Here is a 21,659-nt window from a genome sequence, read left to right as displayed (position 1 = left end):
GACTATTCATGTCGCACCGTAACCTTTCATAACATATATTTTAATTCATTTACCATTAATTTTTTCTTTGTCCAATATTTTTTACAAGTTACCTACCGGTTACATTTAATAATATGCTGATATGGATAATTTTTTTCTTTTTTCGTCTAGCGCCTTAGCCATTATCCACAGTCCCCATAATGAGATTCGAACCCTACTACAGAGTATAGATTTTTGTCTGGGATTACTTCATTCTGCATAAAAATGTACATTTTAATATTTATAGAGTTCAATATACAATCTAGCGGAATAGATAAACATTAATTTTATCAAAACAAAAATAAAACAAAGTGCATTAAAATAAAAGTGCCAAAATTTGAATATTGAAAGTGTGGTGTGCAGGTGGGCATTCGCTTTGAAGCTTGTCTTTACTAGTAGTAGAAATCCATCTCACCTCGTCTTAGCCTGCCCGCAATTAACGTTTTCTACCTGTTTTGGTCACGAGATTCACTTCTCCTCCTGTCTGATCACATTTTTCACTTCTTCTCACTATAAATTTAAATTACTTAAAAAAATTTACAATTTGTAGCACTTTATTAAAAATTGAGTTTATTTGTCTGTAGAGAACTATTCTGTAAGATGAAACTAAGCAACAAATAAATTAAATCATTAATCCTTAACATTGTCCCTATATCACACGAAAATAAATTTTTGTTATTCAATTTTATCGTTGTTAATTTTCACCAATTATTTCAAAAAAAAAAAAAAAACCACCAATTAATTATCTATGAATTGATTATTTTCATTCATCAATTATTTGCAATGTGAATTTTTAAACTTTTTTTATTTACGAGAAAGCCCGCAAGTACTATGCAAATATGCACTATACATAAAGGCCGCATTGCAATGTCCATAGTTGACCAATCCAAATTTAGAATGCTAATAGACATCCCTCATATAGTCAAATTGACTTTTAAATCTAACACTAATAGAATTTGAGGATTAAAAAAATGACAACTAATTGAAAACGAAAAGTCGTAATAAGTATAATTATGAGACGAACATTGTTATTTCGTATCATTTTAGGGACAAAAACTTAATTTTATGATTCCATAATCATAATTTCTTTTCTTTTACCATATTAGTTTGAGCGTTGGAGTAGTTAATAAATGGACATCTATTATAACTGTAACTCTGTAAACTCTCCGTGTTAAATTTGAATTTGTTTTACTGTGGTAGATATCAACCGCATACCAATTGCTAACTTTTGTAATGGTTAATTTTGTTTTTAAATGTCACAAGTGACAAAAAGAGAAGGCGTAGAACCAGTAGGACCGTGCCCGGAAATGGCAGGGATGATGGAGTTTTTATAGTGTTATGTATTTATCTTAGGTTTTATATTAATGAATTTTGTCTGTACTGAGGTTATCCGAAGCCGAAGTAATGATGAACTTCTATGACAATGTTGGACTGATGTTTTATGAAATTTATGTGAAGAAGACAATAGAGTCTTAAGATCAAGGCAATTTTCAGTGGGGAGAGTGCCAACTTGTCCAAAGGTTTCAAATTTTGGAGGGAAGTTTGTTCAACCACATTCATTCAAATAATAATAATAATAATAATAATAATTTATAATTCATAATAATAATAGGGGGAAATCTTTAAAAAAACAAAACAAAACAAAACAGTAATATTTATAACATCAAGAGAGGAAAAAAAAAAGAGTAAACTTTTATCACAATGTGTTTTTGAAATGACTATTTGCTAGTGTAAATAGTTTTCAATAATGAAGTTTATAATGAATCTATATAGCTAGGTAATTTATGGACAGATAATATGAAGATACGTGATAATGAATTATAAAATTGAAACCTCATTACTTAAAGTACCATTTCGAACTTGTATAGTTTATAATTAATAAATAGAGTTTATAAAGTTGCAGTATTACAGTGACTTACAAGTTACAATATGATCATATTTTTTAACTCAAAACTGAAAGGCTTATCCCGAATAATTTTATCATTTTTGTATATATAGACAAATATGACAAGCTAAAAGTTTAATCACACACCTCAGGATTGTGGGATGTGTAAACGGTAAACCCAATTCTTGAAAATGGCCTTAACAAACTGTTTGATTGAGAAGAAGAAAGTAGGGATAAAAAGAATTGTAATTCGATAAAAAAATAATAATAATGTGAAAATAAAGTAGAAATTCAAATTACATTATTTGGCGGCTACTCTGACTCGCCCCAGTTGTTCCGTGGCAAACACACGCGCACTAGGGCAACATTGTGCGCCGACCAACTGCCTGCTTCTTTTCCTTAATTTTTATTTTTAAAAAAATTCTGACATAGTTTTGTGTTTTGCAGGAGGAAAGAAGCATGAAAAAAAAATATCTACATCAATGACAAATCATTAAACATTTTTTGGGCTGACAAAAACTTTTTTTTTAAAACAAAAAACAAAAAAAAATAAAACCTTTGATGTAGATGCTCTTAAACGAAGTATTCAGTATATCGTAATTTAAAATTTATTTGTCAAAATAAAAAATAATATATATATTACAATTTAAAATTTAGTTATTGAAATAAGTGCAAAAAGTTTGGCCACTTTCCCTAGAACCAGCTGACACCAATTCAATCTCTGAATGACCGAAAGCCTCATTTAATGAATGCCTAATTGACATCACAATTCACATCCTACCCTCTTGTCCGAATAAATATAATTAAGTATAAATTACATTTTTTTTATCTTAAATTATACATTTAGTACGAACATAATCCATGAGTTATATGCGTGACATTTTTAAATTCTAAGTTATGTATAGAGTGACAATTGTAGTCATTGAAAGACCTAAACGACCACTTTATTAAATGAAAAAGTGGTGATCGAAATATTCACTGAGTGACTAAAGTGACCACTTGTAAATAATTTAGAGGTTAAAGATAATCATATATATAACTGAAAAACCAAAAATATAATTTTTTCTTAAAATTAATTAAATATTTTAATGCTAATCATATTATAGAGAGTATCTAATACCTACTTCATTTTTATAGTTGTCAAAACAAACTACTCCGTATTACTTACGATGTTAGACTAATGCTTGAGTGTTTACAAATAGTTACAAATAATTACAAAATTACAAATAGACAATTTAAATTTACTCACAAAAGACAACAGTTATTGCCATTAATTTACCTAATTATGATATTTTTTACCGGTTTAGATTTATTTTAAAACGATCCAAGATCTAATAAACAAACGGTCAGCTTGTTTAGTTAGATCAGTGAGATTTAACAAATCATTGACTCTTAAAAAAAAAACAAAAAAACAAATCATTGACTCAGTATAAATCGCATTTAATTCGGCTAGAAATTTTAATTTAATTACTAATTATTGTGAGGTTTATTTAATCTGATCATTTTGTGATTGAAATTTGAAATGATATATGAGAGATGGGACTTTACAGGGGCACTCGCCGTTATCCCAGTTGTCTCCGTTACGTCACTTACCTGCCACCGTGTCACGTTACCGCATGCGCACTTATCAAATCATCTGCAGGCGAACGGCTGCGAAACGGCGGTGACGGCCGAGCAACGTCGGACATGGCCCCACTTTCTACGGATCGTGTCTCCGTCATACACGTAATTCTTTGTGTTTTTGAATTTTAATTACTCCATAATAATACTCCGATCCGTAGTAGTTTAAGACGTAACTGAGGTTTAGTTCAGATTATCCGATCCTAAACGGTCCAAAATTTTCCCATATTTACGTGTCAGACAGAACCTGGATTTCGTCGAATAAGACAAAATGGAAGTAGTGTTGAACCACAGCTAAGAGTGAAGGCAATATTGTATATATATTCCTAAACTAGATTCACTTAACAAACCCAAAACTCGAACTAATCAAGTTGTAATTAAATTATAATTAGAATAAGAAGTGGAGTGGGGTAGGTAAACGTAGGTGAAGAAGTCGCCGAAACTCGGATTTCTTGTTTTTTTTTTTTTTTTTTTTTTTTTTGGTTTTTTTTTTTTAAGATTTGTTTCTTTTTTAAATCATGAGGTGAGATACTTCGTATATGGCGTTACATTGATCCACGACAATTCCTTGTTAAATAAATCATGATTCATGCTGGTTTGTGATGTATACTAACATTATTTAAATGCATGACTGTGTTGTTCAATGATATGTATTTGGGATAGAGTGAATTCTCATTATTTAGCCATCAATTATTATTTATTGGTTTTGAATACACAAGTATTGAATCGTTATGTGACAAACTTGATCAATAAAGTGTTGACAATAATTAAACTCGTAATTGTTTAAGTACAAGAATTATGTTTCATCTGTCCATAAATCGTGATTGGCATATAATAGGAGTATATAGTTTCTGATTAAATTGGTAATTTTAACTGTTTTTACTTTATACGGAGTGATTGATTTTTTATTTATCAATTTTTGGAGAAAGTAAAATGCAAAATGATGAACGGGTAACTCAAAATAAATATGTTAAGCCTGCATTTGTTTTGTCAATAATTGATTGAAAACAATAGGTATAGTTTTGGTTGATCATATTACTCAATTTTGATCAATTATTTAGTTTTGTTAAAAAATGTTTTTAACTGTTTTTCAATTAAGATAATATTTTGTTTCACTTGTTCAATATCATTTGCTATTTAATCACTAAATTAATTTTAAGTTGAGTTATGATCAAATCCTCTATATAACAAGGTCAAGTGAGAACAAGTTAATTTGTAAAAAGTGTTTTCACGGGTTTAGTTTAATGGTTCAGTATGTAATACTTGGGGAAGAGATTAAACTCCCAACTTCATGTTTAAGGGACGAGGTGCTGAACCACCACACCAATCATGTTGGTTGGAATCACTTGATAGTACATTAATGAATAACTGATATTCAAGTCTATTTAAAATTATCAACTGTTAAAAATTAAGGAAAAAATCAGTGACATTTTTGTAGTTATTACTATACATTTGGAATCGCCTAATAGTACATTTATGAATAACTTACATTCCAGATCTATAATGTGCAAATGTGTACACTATTAGTTATCCACGTATAACATCAAGTGCTTTTCAATACACCATTTTCGCCATTTTTTCTTATATATATCCCAATCATATCAACATAGATAAATATATGAGATTAATTCACAAAATTTACACGAGAAACTTATTCTCATACAATCATTCCCATATATTTAAATTGATTTTATGTACTTTCCAGTTGTCACAAGGTGAGATTGCAATAAGAAGAATTGGTATGGCAGAAACTGGAGACAAGGGAGTATATAGATGTAACATTGGGACAATACAAGAAACCAAATCTCCCATAATTCAACGGGTCCCCAGTGCCTTCCTTGTCCAGTTGCCCGTGAAACCATGGCCCATATAGCCATATAGGTGGTCCAACGCTAGGGCCTAGGTGCAAATTATTGGTCCACACAGCTATGTGGACCATAATCAAATGTACATTTTTAATGTACTGAATGTGCATTATTTTTGTACTGAATGTACATTATTTTTATATTGAATGTGCATTATTTAATAGTATGGTCCACACAGCTATGTGGACCATGGTCCACACAATAATGATTGCACTTATATCAACAATTATACCATAGACTCGAATCCACTTTGCTAGGTAAATTTGTGTCTATTTACATATTGAATGTTCACAATTTGAATTGTAAACATTCAATATGTAAATTGTGTATTTTTTTACCAGGTTCATATCTTGCAAGGTGGACCCGAGTCACAAAGTAACTTGTCAACTTATATTACTATATTCAACTCCTCCGTTTTGTAACTTATTTGTCACGTTTTATTTACTAATTATTAGTCAATTATACTAATATATTGTGGTCAAGTAGAATGTAGTGACTCTCCCAAATAAAAGGTCATGAGATTAGTCTCAGTAGAGGCGGTATCGACTCATCGTATTTCAACAGGTTAAGAAAGTATAATTTGATAATTACCATAATAACTACTCCGTATTATGTAACTATATTAATACTAGTTATCACACGCGCGTTGCGCGAACCAGTGTCCAATGCGTATTTTTAAATTAGTGTTCCTTAATTGGTTAAAGTAGTCATGAGAAAAAAATTCTAAATTAATAAAAATCAAAGAAATAGTATCGATGCTTATATATTTTAATAAAACATAACGAAATTGTAAATATCTAAATTGTAACTAAAATAAGTAGAAACAAATTAACCACTTACATGGGAGCAAATGTCGAGTCAACTAAAATAATAATGACATTTTTTACAAAAAAAAAATGTCGTGTCATCATTGTCACTTGTTTGGACACCGGTCTGACCATTTAAAATCTATGTGTAATTGTATTTGTGATCAAATAGTTTATAGTTTGTTCGGATAGGTTTGACAATGACATTTGAGATGATGTACCATTTGTTTATTTGTAAAGTGATATCATACATTCCAATGTCATTATCATACACTATTGATTGAACCCGAGTTCCTTACTAATATGCTTGTGTCATGGAAAATATGTTCATAAAAGGATGTTATGAAATAATATAATGGGAACCACAACATATATTCAAAAACCATCGATTAGGGAGTTAGGACTAACTAAAATGTGTAGATTATAGAGGAATATAATGAGAACCACAACATTACATACAATGATACAAGTATATATGCAAGATTATACAATAAATATATTTACATAACGATATTGAAGTTATACTAATTAATGAGTATACCATCATTGATTTTTTTTTTAACTGTAATCATTATGAGTACAAATACGAAAAATAGAATTAGTATGATAATATTTTGACAATCATACCTATAGACTGTCAAGTAGATGGTGTGTTGCAGAATATGTTAGGTTTAGTTTTGGTGAATACTAGTGAGAAGGGAAAGATTTATATACTGTTGTTTTGGATAGAATAATGGTTTAGTTAGGAATTTATACAAAATTGTATTATAGAATCTTATTAAGACTTCAATAATTCTAATTTAAGTTAGGAATCTATACAGAATTGTATTATAGAATATTGCCAATTTGCTTTCAAAAAAAAAATATTGCTAATTTGTTTGAAAACTACAATTAAGAAACAAATTGCCTAAAGAATTTAATGTTAAACTTCCGTTATATTTAACGGAAAAATTTGGTAAAATTATAAAAGATTAGGATATATTAGGAATTTAATTGGAGGTTGCACAATAAGAAGAACACAAAGTACAATATGTTATAGCAGACTATTACACCGACATTTTTTTTAGTTCCAGTTAAGGGTCTAACATTATTGGCTCTTATTATAAGTGTAGATTATGCATTTATACTTTTGTACGTTTAGTGTGTGTGTGTGTGTATGTGTATAACTTTGGAAGAATATATAAATAATAATTTATTTTGTTCTCATATTATTATACGTTAAGTATGTATGTATATATATATATATATATATATATATATATATATATATATATATATATATATATATATATATATATATATTATAAATATATTAATTGTAATAATCAAACGACCCATGTTAAATTGTATTTATAGTAATATTATGGTAATTATTAGCTTAATTACTATAATAATTATTAGTCAATTATACTAATATATGTATAGTTAATTCTGAAATTACCATAATAATTATTAGGTAAATATACTAATATTGTGCAATTATACTATTACACCATAGTGGGGTGTCCATTTTTTTTTTTGGTCAAGGAAAGAAGGATGCATGGAGCGAAATATTATAAGAAGTGCAACCAACAAGATTCAAACTCCTCAAGCATAACATCACAAGTTTTAAACCATCACTCAAGATTTTGTGTATTAAAGGGCATGAATTCCACTTATGCGCTAAAAGTAAAGTAGTAGGAGGGACATGTGCGTGTCCAATATTGAAGGCAACTCGATGACGTACATTTGTCAAGCATCCGTGGCGTTTTCAACAATATAATAGCCACTCCTCACTCTCCTTACAAACAATCACTTGGCTCACCAAACCTCTTACAGTCAATTGGTATGAGTTTTCTCCCTTTTGCTAGCATATAAAGGTTCGACTTTTAGCGGTAACATTGTTATTTATATTTCATTATTAGAGATATAGCTTGTATTATTAATTATTCTTAGCCTATTATTGGGATTATAGTTTGTACTATTATTTATTTATTTATTTTTTTTAAAATTTGGGTCGTTGTTTTGGGTCAGTATCTTAGGCTTTGTATGTATTATTTTGGAACTAGAACCCCGAATTAATAATATTACTATTTGCATATCCCGTTTTGTACCTATATACCCGATTTATGGTAGACTCGGTTTCAACAAAATCATCATTGGCATCGTCAGTTGGAAGCGCTACTAAAAGCATACATTCCTAGTTTTTACATGTTCTACCGTTTCCTTTTACGCAATCAAACCCCGAGATACGCTAAAATGACCGAGTCACTTAACTAACGCTTCCTAGATCTTCAAAAACACCTTAGTAGGGAAGGCAAAAGTCTATCTAAAACTTGCATCCAGAGGACTCAGGAGCAAATGAGAGAAGCTTGCAATTGACCAAGAAGAAACGTTGTTATGAATAGCTTTTTGTAAATTAGCTTATTAGGCTAATAAGTTATTTCAAAAGTTATGTTAGCAAACATTTAAATTGGCTGATTGACCAAATTAAACAATCAATAATGGCTAAATAAATTAAAATTGACTGATCGACTGAGATACCAAACACCTCCATAATATTTTCCTACGTAATCATACACTAGGATATGATCGAATGGCTATCTTCAGGGGAGTTTGCCCCTATCGACCAAACACGTGACATCAATCAATGTCCTTACTTATTGACTTTTGTTTGGGTATGGGTTGACACATGTAGGCATTTTTTGTTGGGTTTAGCCTTCTTCATTAGCTTGGGTTGGGCCAGTCCATTATCAATATTCCATCGATTACTTTTATGAAAAGATTGATTAAATTTATGTATATTAACAACTTCTACTTGTTATATATGTTTGTTATATTATAGTAAAAAAATATGCATAAAAAAAACAACCATTTTGAAATGAGATGAAAAGAGCATATATTAATGGTGTGTTTGGAAATCCGAATTAAATGATTTCTGAAAATCATTTCTCTGATTTTTGGGTTTTTCATATTTGGCGAGAGACTTGAAAAATTAGTCATGAAAAGTCAATTATGGTCAAAAAGGAAAATCACCTTTTTTTTTTCTTTTTTTTTTTGTAAAATAACTTCTTCATTTTTTGAGGAGAATTTATTTTTCAGGCCTTTTCTCTTTGCCTTCCAGACATTCTTCCTCAGTCATCTTCCCCGACCTATCTTCTCGGTGACCAACTGGTTGCCTTCCATCTATGGTAGTAGAAGGAGGTCGGCGACGGTTCGACAGTAGCCGAACGTTGATTTTGTCTTCGGAGTTGACCTTATAAAGTTTAGGGTATTTGACCTTTTTCTTTTATGTTTTTTTTTTTTTGAAAAATGAACCACACACACTAATACAATTTTTTAAATACAACCAAAAACTAGAAATGAAAATATTTCTTGAAAAATAATTTACTTTTTCATAAAATATTTTTAGAAGTCATTTTTCTAGTTTAGGCAATTACACCTATGATAAGAAGAGGTTGTGGATGCAAAAATGTAAACATGTAGTACATGTTACCTTTAAAATATTGTACTTTCATGGACAGATAAATATGGATGCATGATGCATGTTGACGTGCAGGTGAGCAATTTGCAAATAATCTTTGTTATCAACAATCACGTGTTGGGTGGTCCATAACATGCACCCATCATATGTTGTTGTAATAATTTGAAAGATTGATGAGTGTACTAGTGGGTGCAGTGGGAGGCTATTAATTATTGTTTGGGAATGACGCTTTTGATTTTAGTAAGATGGTAAGGAAAATGCGCATTTAAAACGTTATAATTATGCCAATAACCTTATGGTCTAGTAGTTCTCAGTTGCTCCCTCTTATAGGAGATTAAGGGTTCAAATCTTATTGGATGCGGTATTAACTCTTTGTGCTTTAATAAGTAGAGAAAGTAGTTACAACTTATGAACTGATGTTTTTTGATTTTTTAAAATAAAAGTTAGTGATATTCTTAAAACATTATAATTATAAGCTATTAGATGTTTTTGATTTTTTTTAATGAAAAATATGGTCAAATAGGTCCTTAAGCTTTACTCGAAAATGCAATTGTGTTTTTTAACATTTTAAAAAGTGCAATTAAACACTTAAACTTGCAATTTTGGTGCATCTAAACCCAATAGCAGGTTATCCACATGCAATAACCGGTCATTTGGGTTCCAACGACAATTCCGATGATAATTCCAATGACTACAAATTATGACAACCGTAAAAGGTATGTGTGTGTGTAATCGAGTGGCCTTCTCCACCGAAGAAGACAACTGGCCAATCATCTTCTTTGGTGGAGAAGGCGACCGGTCTGGTCACCTTCTCAATCGGAAGTTACATTTTTGTTTTTAATTGTGATGGTCAACGGCGATAATTTTACCAGTAACTCATTGGTTGCCGGTAAACTGAACTTATTTAATTCATTTTGACAAGTTTGAGTGTTTAATTGAATTTTTATAAAAAGTTTAAAAGCCTAATTACACAGTGAGTAAAGCTCTATAGTCTATTTAATTATTTTTCTTTCTTCCTTTCTTTAAAAAAAATTCTAAAATTTGTAAATATTACTTTAACTTTGTAAATGTTACAATTCGATTTCCGTATTCGATAAATGAAACCTTCAAATGTCATTGCATAATTAGGGTGGGTTTTATTCGCACATGGAAATCAGAATCATAATAAGTATCAAATACTTTGTAATAGTATTGAATTTTGGTGAAAATGTTTTGCATATTTGGTAATAGAGTGGAATGAGAATGATTATTAATAGTTGAAGAAGCGGATGAGGAAGTGAAATGAAACTCTTATTTTATTAGGGAATGTATTTTGCAATTAAGGGGGTAATCAAAACCCATAGTAGTAGTAGTATTCTAAAAATATGTTAACCGTACAATAACAATGACTTTGGTACTCATTCCTGATAGCTAAACCTGTCAACCAAACACACCCTTAAACTCTAACAATTTTTAAGGGTCCCGTCTATTATAAAATTGAAACTACAACATTTTTTGAAAAATGAACCATATAAAAAAATGTACGAATTAATTCCTTAACTTTCAGCCAAACAGAAAATGATAGTTTTCTAAAATCCAGCCAAACACAAAAAAATTAAAATATTTTATAAAAAAAAATTTGTTATTTTATATAAATCATTTTTCTTGAAAACATTTTTCAGGCGGGTTTTCAAGCCCTTGGTGTACAATATTTAAACCAAAGTACACATGGATAAATGTCTATTTATAGTTCTTTCTCTCTCTCCTTTTTTTTTTTTTTCTTGTTGTTGATATAACTACAATCTAGAGTATGTGATCAACATAATTATGCCAATATCTTGATTGGGATGAGATCAAGCTTGTGACTTTCTATTTGAAATAATAATAATAATGCCATCAAACCACAGGATACTTGACAATAAAAATTTATTTTAAATTTACTATATACTCATTTAAAAATAATATATTATACTAAAAACTAATATTTATGTAAGTGATTCACTTTGTAATATGAATCATGGCCCACAATTTAATGATAGCATACAATAAAATGGAAGAACATGACCAAAATTGGGCCTGAGGCCTTCTAACTCTCTAAGGGCCTTTTTTTCGTCCATTTATAAAGATAACTACCAATTTGGGTTGGCCAAGTTTTAAGCTTCAAGGGCCCGACTCGTTCAACAATGGGCATGTGCTTGCTGGTTTTGGAATTTCTCATCATTTTGAGAGATTTAGCACACAGCCTATAAAGTATACAACATCATGACATATTGTAAGTTTACTTTAAATGAGTTGATGTTTAATCTTTGAACCTTATCAAATTCTTTACTTCAAATGAAATTTGTTTTACTATTATATCAAATTCACATCATTCCTCCACATAGATGATGTGAGTGGGTTCGAGCCTCAGTGGAGACAATTGTTGACTCTTTGTGTTTCAGTATGTTGAGAAAGTAGTTACGAATAGATACTACATTGTAACAGAGTCAGTAGTACTCAAAAAAAATTCACACCATTCCTCGATAATATGTAGGTTATACATTGTTATTATGTTAAATATTAATTCATATAAATATAATACGTAGTGTGTTCATTATATTAATGATACAAAGTAACAAAATGATAACAATTTAAAAATTAAAAGACCACGGATGATTAATTTAAAAATTTATAACTAAACGTTATAAAATTATTATCCTCAAAAGATCCCTATGACATTATTTCATCAAATAACTATGCCAAAACAAGAAAAATGTTTACTTTGTCTTATGAAAAAAGAGATGAGGACAGTGATGTCATTTCACGAACCCAACCTTTGTGTCATCTCCAACGTAGGTTCGTGTACAGAACTCCAATAACATATTGACTAATTGATTTTCTCAAATCGCACCGGCAGTCACCTTTCTCAGCATCACCGACCAATCAAACGCGACAGTTCTCCTTCCCTCGTCGATCAGAATCCAGGGATCTATGGTGTGGATCGCTGAATAACTCCGCTGGATCACAACCAAGGTAATTGTAGTAAAACCTTGTAAAATATAAAAAGTGAAGAAATGTTTTTGGATTATCGTTAACAGAGCTTTTAGAAGTTGGAGAGAGAGAACACTGCCTTGATTCTCCGAAGCCAAACAACGGTTAAATTTCCATTTTACTCCTTGCCCCCTTCGACTCAGAGAGAGAGAGAGAGAGAGAGGGAGAGAGAGAGAGAGAGAGAGGGAGAAAGAGAGAGAGAGAGAGGGAGAAAGAGAGAGAATCTCAATCTGTATTGTGTTTGGACTTGTAATGGTTGAATCTGAATCCGACATTTTTGATGAAACAAACAATCTTGGAGACGATCGCTTTCATTCTCGGATGAAGTGAGAACAACGTGTGATTAGTTTCTCTTCTTTGTCCGATTCGATTTTGTTGCTCTCTACATATACGTATATTTCGATTTGGATTTAGCGGTGGTGCTTTGTCCTTTGTTTTTTGGGCCGTTGATTCCAAGGGAGGGCGAGAGAGACGATGAACAACGGTGGCGATGGTAGTAGCGGAGGAGGAGGAGGAGGCCTCACGGCGCCACCGCAGCCTCTCGAGTGGAAATTCTCACAGGTGTTTGGTGAACGTACGGCAGGAGAGGAAGTTCAGGAAGGTAAAGCCTTTTTCTAGCTCCCAATCTCTGCTTTATAGCCTTGAGATCCGAAGTCTGTTTCGCGTCACTGTGTTGATTTAGGGCTCGATTTTCTATTTTTGATCCGTTTTCTGCTCGTGAATTGCGAAAAGCTTAGTTGATTAATTAGTAAGTTCGTTTTTACCATTGGCAATTCAATTGGCTGACTTGCATGAGCATTGATATTAATCTGAAGGAGATATGATTAAAGCTAAAGCCAATTGAGTTTACTGGTAGTTCAGTTTTGTTTGTTTTTCCCTGCATGAGGTTTTATGATATTTGAGATTTTTGGACTTCTGTCCAGATCTCGTTGATTGCATTTCACATGCTTGAAGAGTGTCTGTACTTTTTGTTGATTGCTGGAGTACGCCAACCTCTGATTTTTTGACTAAATTTTCAAGCATTAGTGGTTAATTGGTAATTTATGCAGACTTTGATAGTTTAATATAAATGTTTTTCTTAGTTGCTTAATTTCTTTCACACATTGAACTGTCTATATTATTAGTAAGTGTTTAGAGTAAATTGTGAACTGAATTGGTGGTGGCTATGGGCTTACCCATTACAGTAACATTGCTTCCAGTGTATAGCTTGTGTGCATGGACATTCTTTTAGATGGGTGTCCTTACCTTATTGTGATTCTGAGTAATGTTGAAAGACAATGTGTGCCTTCTCATCCTTTTTGCATGAAATGATGCAAAACTAACAAGGTCAAGATGCACACCACTCTGTTGACTTATTGCCAGAAAATATGGGTAAAAAATTGAAATGTTGTCCATTTAAGCATATTTAAATACTTTACCATTGGACTGAGCAAAGCACTTGTGGCATCATAGTGCAAAACAAAAATTTTAACTGATATATTAATCTTAAAATGTTACACTGATGAAATCTTCTTTTCTTAAAGTGTTCCCAAATTTGTGACAAGTAAAATATTTGAGGCTTTTCAGCACTACGTGTAATTATGGGTTTTATACCCTATCGGGTCCACATAATGTGACAAATAGAAAGTACAGATTATTGTTCATGTTTGACTGTTTGTGGACCAGATGATATAAAATTGAGATTTAGAGTTTTGTTAATGGCTGCAGTATTGTGATCCTTCCCAATAAGAGTAGTCTTCACTGGAGACGTTTATCTTATGACTTTAGTGAAGGCTAAGAGGCTACATTCAGAGAATTAAATTCTAGAGTACCCGTCCACAGTATACAAAATTTGTTCCTTTGGAAATTTTGTGTATCCTCGCTTTAGTATTGGCAAGTATTTAAAAAAAAACTCTGTACTTGAATTCTCTGGCAATTCAGTATGTGCTTGAAAGAACTTTTCTTTCAATCTTCAGGATCACTTAGTTTCTGATATATGCATTTTCTTATCCGTTTCTTAAATTCGTAGAAGACAGGCTTCTGATGGATTAGGACATGAAACTCAGAGTTTCTGTTGAAATTTTTTCATTTCCCTTTGGGATGACATTCTTTATCTTTGCCCAACAAAAGTATAGGGAATGCCCTCTCCTTGTGTTGGTGAAACCTTGCCATTGGTGTAAATACAATTGTTTCTCCTTGGCATTTTTGAACGACCTACAGTCCTAGTGAAGGAGTTTGATTCCCCTCAAGTAAGGTCTTGAGTTCGAACCTTGTGAATTGAGCAATAGGTTGGCCCGAATAAGGGATGTTAGTAACTTGACTCCAAAAGGACTTAAATCAATTAATGTACCAAAAAAGAAAATTGGAGTAAATACTGTAAAGCTTCATCTTTTATGCTATGATGATGAAGTTTCATGCTCAAAAGCTGCTTCTTGGGTTTTCTTTTGAATGAGACAGAAATGAAGTTATTCAGTATCCTTGTTAATCTTTATTAATGTACTGAGAGAAAGTTGAGTCAATTTCTCTTATTTCAATTATTGTTGCATGTGTAACCAAGTGGTCTAAGCTGTATGCTTTGCTAGATTGCTGGACATTTTTTTTGTCTTGCTCGCTGACATGGTCATGCTTATGAGCTTAAATTAGAAAGCAATTTTTTCACATTGAATTTGAAAGTAATATGTTAACATGGCTTGATAATACATTTAACTTACCCCGTTCACAATATTTTTTGGTTGTCTGTAATGTTTTGGTATTGTGCCTTATTATTATAGTTCTTGCAACTACTTTGTTGATAGTCTTGATGTACTTTTCTTTTCTTCATATTTGCAGTTGATATCATATCTGCCATTGAGTTTGATAAAACTGGGGACCATCTTGCTACTGGTGATCGTGGGGGAAGGGTTGTATTATTTGAAAGGACTGATACAAAGAAGGTAGGCTTCTGCAATTTGGCAGATCATCATAATTACTAAAAGTGGAGAATTATTGACTACTGCCTCTTTTTTTTTTCTTTTTTTTTTTTTGCAACTATAATTTTTAGAATGCTGGAAATCAAAGAGAGTTAGAGAGGATGGACTATCAAGTTAGTCGGCATCCAGAGTTTCGGTACAAGACAGAATTTCAAAGCCATGAACCTGAGGTACACACATCTGCATTGCCTCGTCTCCTTTTTGATTTTTTTTTTCTCCCTCTGCTCCCTGTGGTATGGAGTAAGGATATGAGGACTGAGGTAACTGTATCATGCAAAAAATGTGAGTATGGTTAACCTAATTTGTATTGTCGATGATAACATATTTGCTTCTTCTTCTTTTCAATTTCAAAAGCTTATGAACTATTAACTTACTGAAAACCAAGAGCCAAATCTGAGTAATCTATTATGGCATTATGAATTGTAAAGGGGGACTAGGTGGTCCATTTGGGCAAAAAGATGCTTGCACCTTTGCAGTCCAAGACCCAGCACTCTGTTGGCACTGCTTGAATCTTTATGATCTTCTTCTGTTGCTTATTTGTTGGTTTTCAAGTAAAGTTGTAATTATGTCCCTGCTTATTGTCATTCAGTTTGATTATCTCAAGAGTTTGGAGATTGAGGAGAAAATTAACAAGATTCGGTGGTGCCAGACAGCTAATGGTGCCCTTTTTCTTTTGTCCACCAATGATAAAACTATAAAGTTTTGGAAGGTATGTTATTTCATTCCATTTGATGATCAAGATTTTACTTCTCCTTTAATTTATTAGACATGATGATAATTCATATGATAAATCTTGCATCTCTATGACTTCTTATTCAAATTTCTGTTATTGGTGGTTTGGCGGCTAAATGTTCTGAGTTTAACTATTTTTCTCATTTGCTCAGGTACAAGAGAAGAAAATCAAGAAAATATGTAATATGAACATTGATCCTTCCAGAGCTGTTGGAAATGGCAGTGTTGCTAGTTCAAGTATTTCTTCAAATCCAAAATTGTGTCTTGCAAATGGTGGTTGCACTGATAAATTATACAACAATTTGAATGCGCTTCGTTTACCTACGGTAGTTGCACTTGCCCGAACCACATGATGTTGCATATCTATGGATTTCCAGTTGCATGTAGAGTCGTATTTTATGTTTTTATTTAAAGAAACTTGGGAAAACCTTCCTATTTTCCAGTTCTGCACCAGTCATGTGTTTCTTTGAGTCCAAATCTGTATCTTAAACTGTGTCTATTTTATTCATCCATAGAGAGGGAAAGAAGTGTCAGCAAAACATTGTTATATGTATTTGCCCAACTATCAAGTGAGAAAATTAGTCTGGTATAAAATATTTTCATCATTGAGAGAGAGAGAGAAGAAGAAGAAGAAGAACAGTGATAATTAATTATGAGGAGATGTGAAGCATACCGGCTGTATCTCTCTCTCATTGAACACATTGTGCTAGAAGCTTTTCTATTTTCTTTTAGTAATATTGGGAAGTTGAATGTGTGTGCATTTTGCTACTTACAAAAAGAGGCTTTGTTTATTTACTTGTGGACTTATTTGTATAACATTTTATATGTGCGTGCACACACATTAACTCTCATAGGGGACATAAGTTCATTATTGTTTATACATACATTACTACGTGAGTTGTTGCTTAGATTTTTCTTTCAAATGATCTCTTTCTTTAGTTTGTTTTTCTTTAATTTCCTCCCTCTTCTATTTTTCACAAAACTTAGAAGTACAATTTTTAGGTTACAAGCCATGAATCCAGCCTTGCAGCAAGATGTAGAAGAGTTTATGCCCATGCCCATGACTATCACATCAATTCCATTTCAAGTAACAGGTTAAGTATCTTTCTTTATTCTTATTTTTTGATCCAAGTTTTATGCTTATTCTGATTTTTTGAAAAGTTATGCTAATTTCTTTCACCTTTTTGTCATTAGCGATGGCGAAACATTTATATCAGCTGATGATCTCCGAATAAATCTTTGGAACTTGGAAATAAGTAACCAAAGTTTCAACATTGTTGATGTGAAGCCAACAAATATGGAAGAGCTAACAGGCAAGTTCCTATTATTTTTATTTGACTTTCCTGTAAAGTTTAGTTCATTTAATTCTTGTCATTTTTTTTTCTTATTTACAATGCATTAGGACCAGTTCAGTATCTTGGAAAAGTTCTCTGGTTTTCTGGAAAAAGAAGAAAAAAAATTGCAGAAAAGGGAAAAAGTTCTTTTTAAATGAATTGTTTTGCAATTTGGAAAAGAAATGTCTGGTTTCCTTGCAAGAGCACATATGAACCTTCACTCATGACTACTCACTTATTGCCAACATCCATCACATCTCCTACCCATGACTAGTTTACCATTCTCACTACATGACTTACCCCTTGCTCAAGTTGGGTGAACTTTTTAAGAACTTGTATCCACCCCACTTGGTGTGGGTACCCACCATGCCCTTTTCAATAATTCATTTTAAAAAAATAATAAAAATCTAAATAAATTGCATAGATTAAAATTTAATATTCATAAGAAAACTTACATTAATGTAAAACATTTAAATATAGTTTAAACTAATTCAACTTTGTAAATTTTAAGAGTGATTATATATTACGAATATAAATTGTTTCAAATTAATTATGCATTGTGGGTTGGGTAGGGCAATAGCTGGGATAGTGTTTTCAAAACCCACGCCAACCCCCATTTGAGGCTGGTGAAAATTTTGGCATCCACCACTTACTGTCACTTCAGAAAACTTGACCCAAGAAAGTCGGGTGCGTATGGATACCCGTGGCTTGTGTCAAAATTTCCATCTAATGACCACCACCCAGTACAATTATTGTTGTCACCCACTTCCACTTGTAACTACCATCACTACTCCTAGCCATCCATAATCTGTGTCCACCACTATCACCCGCCTTTACTATTAACCTTCAATCTATCCACCACTACTGTCTACTACCTTCCACCACAGTTGTTGATAGGGTGGGTATTGTTTGGAACACGTATGAAATTCAAATTGACATATGTATTTAGAACCAAAGTATCATTTCAACTTGATTTTTATAATGACTTTCAGGCCACTTAAATTTTTTTGATAGCTGAAATAATTCAAGTTGAGTCGCAATTCAAATTAAATTTACAATCTAAAACCTGAACTCTATTTTTTCAATTTGATTTTCAGCTAATCTGGCTCAGGGCTCAACCATATCCACTACCACTGCCACCAATCACCCACACTGTATTTTATATGAAGAATACATTCAAATTAAATATGCTTTTATATTATAAATTGGAAGATAATCCAATCTGAACTTGTTTCCAATTGTCCAATGGAAAATGAAAAGTTTAAGGGAACTTTTGAATCTGAGCAGGCTTATCATGTTATGATTACTGTACTGACTTGATTGATTAGATATGCAGATAACTAGGAGAAACTATGTACATATGCTCTGATATGCAATGAACTTTTAGGCTTTTCGATTTATAAGCTTGCTTTTGTGAGACATATGAAGATTTAACTAGATATTATTTTATTATTGCAGAGGTTATCACTTCAGCCGAGTTTCATCCAATCCATTGTAACATGTTAGCATATAGTAGTTCCAAAGGATCAATTCGTCTCATTGATTTACGACAATCAGCATTGTGTGACTCACATTCTAAATTGTGAGTACCATTTTTGCTGCTGGTTGGCAGTTCTTCTCTTAAATCTGTCTTCCTGGATTTGGGATCCATCAACCATCGTCTCTGATTTTTGTTTGAGTTCAGCTATGGGCATTAAAATGGTCCAGTCACATCTAAATTACTTGCGCTTGCAGGTTTGAGGAACATGAGGCACCTGGTTCAAGATCTTTCTTCACTGAGATAATTGCTTCACTTTCTGATATTAAATTTGCAAAGGATGGAAGATATATACTTAGTCGTGATTACATGACTCTCAAGGTTTTCTTCTTTTTGCTCTCTGCATGCCCCTCACACGTGTACATGTTCTTAATATCTATGATTGGATGATCTTTCATTTCGGGATGCTATGTTTTATACATTTTTTTTTAATTTCTATATTTTGGTGAAGTTCTATAATTAGTGCTAGTCTTAGCACTGATTAATTATTATTTGCTGACACCCTCTCACTTCTCAGTTATGGGACATAAATATGGATTCTGGTCCTGTTTCAACCTTCCAGGTTCATGAGTATCTAAGACCGAAGGTGAATTACTTATACATAGAAAGTAATTTGAAGTTTCTTCTTCCTGTGATTGAGCTGATTGTCGGTTTAATTTGATGGCATGCAGCTATGTGATTTATATGAGAATGATTCCATCTTTGATAAATTTGAGTGTTGCTTAAGTGGTGATGGCCTACGAGTAGCTACAGGATCCTATAGGTATCCAAATTATCTGTACATTTTTTTATAGATCTCATTATTTATCCCCCCCTTCTGCAACATGTTTTCCTGTATTTATCTAAATATTTGCTTTGCTTTCAGTAATCTGTTTCGTGTGTTTGGTTGTGCTGCTGGAAGCACCGAGGCAACTACACTGGAAGCTAGTAAAAATCCCATGAGGTATTTTTATTGACATACATTTGCTTTGGCAAATTGATTTATTGTGATGTTGCAGTATTTTGTTGACATAAATTATGACAATTTTTGACAATGCTTGTTCAGGAGACAAGCTCAGACGACCCCTTCAAGGCCTTCCAGATCCCTAAGCAGTATAACTCGTGTTGTCAGGCGAGGTCTGCAATGTTGTATAATATATTATTTCATGCAATTACAAGTTTGGGACATGTAACTTTTGTGCAGCTCTATTTGAAATGGAAACTCAAATGTTGTAATAATTCATTTACAGGAGCAGAAAGCCCAGTTGTAGATGCAAATGGGAACTCATTTGACTTCACAACGAAATTGCTCCATTTGGCTTGGCATCCAACTGAAAATTCAATTGCTTGCGCTGCTGCAAACAGCCTGTACATGTATTATGCGTAAGTTGCACAGGAAGAGATACATTTCTTGGTTAGCTTTTTTTGTGGTTGCGTTTTGAGAAGGGCCATATTTTGCTACAATTTGATGCATTACTGCACACTTCCGAGTGTTCCTCACTGATGCGAAGCACATGCTCTCAAGTTTCCAGTTCAGAAGTGACTGAAGAATTAATGACAAAGCAATGCTATTGATCATACTAGTCTCCTTTCCCCCCCCCCTTACTGTCTTATGCTTCACTCTCTCTCCCTTTTAATTTTTTTCCTTTTACGGTCCTCGACCAAAAGTTGCAACTCTTCTTACTGTGCTGTGATTGGAGTTGGGAAAAAATGTCAATTGTAGCTCTCCTACAAGAAAAAGAAGAAGAAAACAGAAGAATGTGCAGAATTGCCACTAGTTTAGTTTATGTAGATCTTGATGGGAAGGAGCTGCTGCTAACATGCAGGGCATTATGCTTGACTTTGGGATAGCATTAAATTTTTTGTAGGATAATTTTAGTGTGCTTTTATTATAGATTATCAACTAAAGTAATTTTTTTTTTACTGTTTTTTGTAAAAGAAATTACAAGTGCTCTGGCATTCAGTTACCTGTACTTCTTCTGCATGCTCATTGGTAAAGAAAAGATGTTAGTGGTGAATTTTTCTTTACTTCTCTGTGAAATAAATAGACTCACCTGTTATCCTAAAAGAAAATTAGACTCACCTGTGTTTGCTTCAGTTACCTTTTCTTCTGCATGTTCACTGGTCAATAAAAGATGCCAGCTTTTTTTATTGCTACATGAGAATGCAGGGATATTTCCGTTGGTAACATGGTACAGGCAGTACTAGGATGTTGTACAATGGTACGATCAAGTTAAGGATATATTAGACCCTTTGAGCGAAAGTGGAATTGTCCGTGGAAAAGAATTTATCAGGAAAATTGATTTCATTGTTTTGTTTGTTGAAAAGAAATTATTGAGAATATTGATTGTGTTGTTTGGTTGGGTTGAAAGGGAAATGAGTAATGAGAATAAAGATTAAAATGTTCATACATAATGATAATGATAATAAAAGTAATGATAATGATAATAAAAGTAATAAGTA

General features: G+C 32.3%; 1 protein-coding gene across 2 annotated transcripts; it reads left to right on the top strand.

Moving 5' to 3' along the window:
• Positions 1-12,451: 12,451 nt before the first annotated feature.
• Positions 12,452-21,224, top strand: LOC116022353 (serine/threonine protein phosphatase 2A 55 kDa regulatory subunit B beta isoform-like). Of its 2 annotated transcripts, none has more exons than XM_031263039.1 (15): positions 12,452-12,648; positions 13,124-13,267; positions 15,475-15,578; positions 15,686-15,784; positions 16,204-16,323; positions 16,499-16,672; positions 17,349-17,440; positions 17,541-17,659; positions 19,139-19,262; positions 19,415-19,538; positions 19,735-19,803; positions 19,889-19,980; positions 20,083-20,160; positions 20,263-20,333; positions 20,447-21,224. In XM_031263039.1, exons 2-15 carry the CDS (start codon positions 13,141-13,143, stop codon positions 20,581-20,583), a joined length of 1,530 nt encoding a protein of 509 aa, XP_031118899.1. In that variant the 5' UTR covers positions 12,452-12,648; positions 13,124-13,140; the 3' UTR covers positions 20,584-21,224. The 2 variants fall into 2 exon arrangements, with proteins under 2 accessions (XP_031118899.1, XP_031118898.1); XM_031263038.1 differs by lacking the exon at positions 12,452-12,648 and adding an exon at positions 12,708-12,992.
• The last annotated feature ends 435 nt before the right edge of the window (positions 21,225-21,659 follow it).

Source organism: Ipomoea triloba, chromosome 6 (assembly GCF_003576645.1).
Source record: "Ipomoea triloba cultivar NCNSP0323 chromosome 6, ASM357664v1".
Taxonomy (NCBI): domain Eukaryota; kingdom Viridiplantae; phylum Streptophyta; class Magnoliopsida; order Solanales; family Convolvulaceae; genus Ipomoea; species Ipomoea triloba.
Note: the sequence above shows the minus strand (reverse complement) of the source record. Positions and strands in the feature narration are given on the sequence as shown.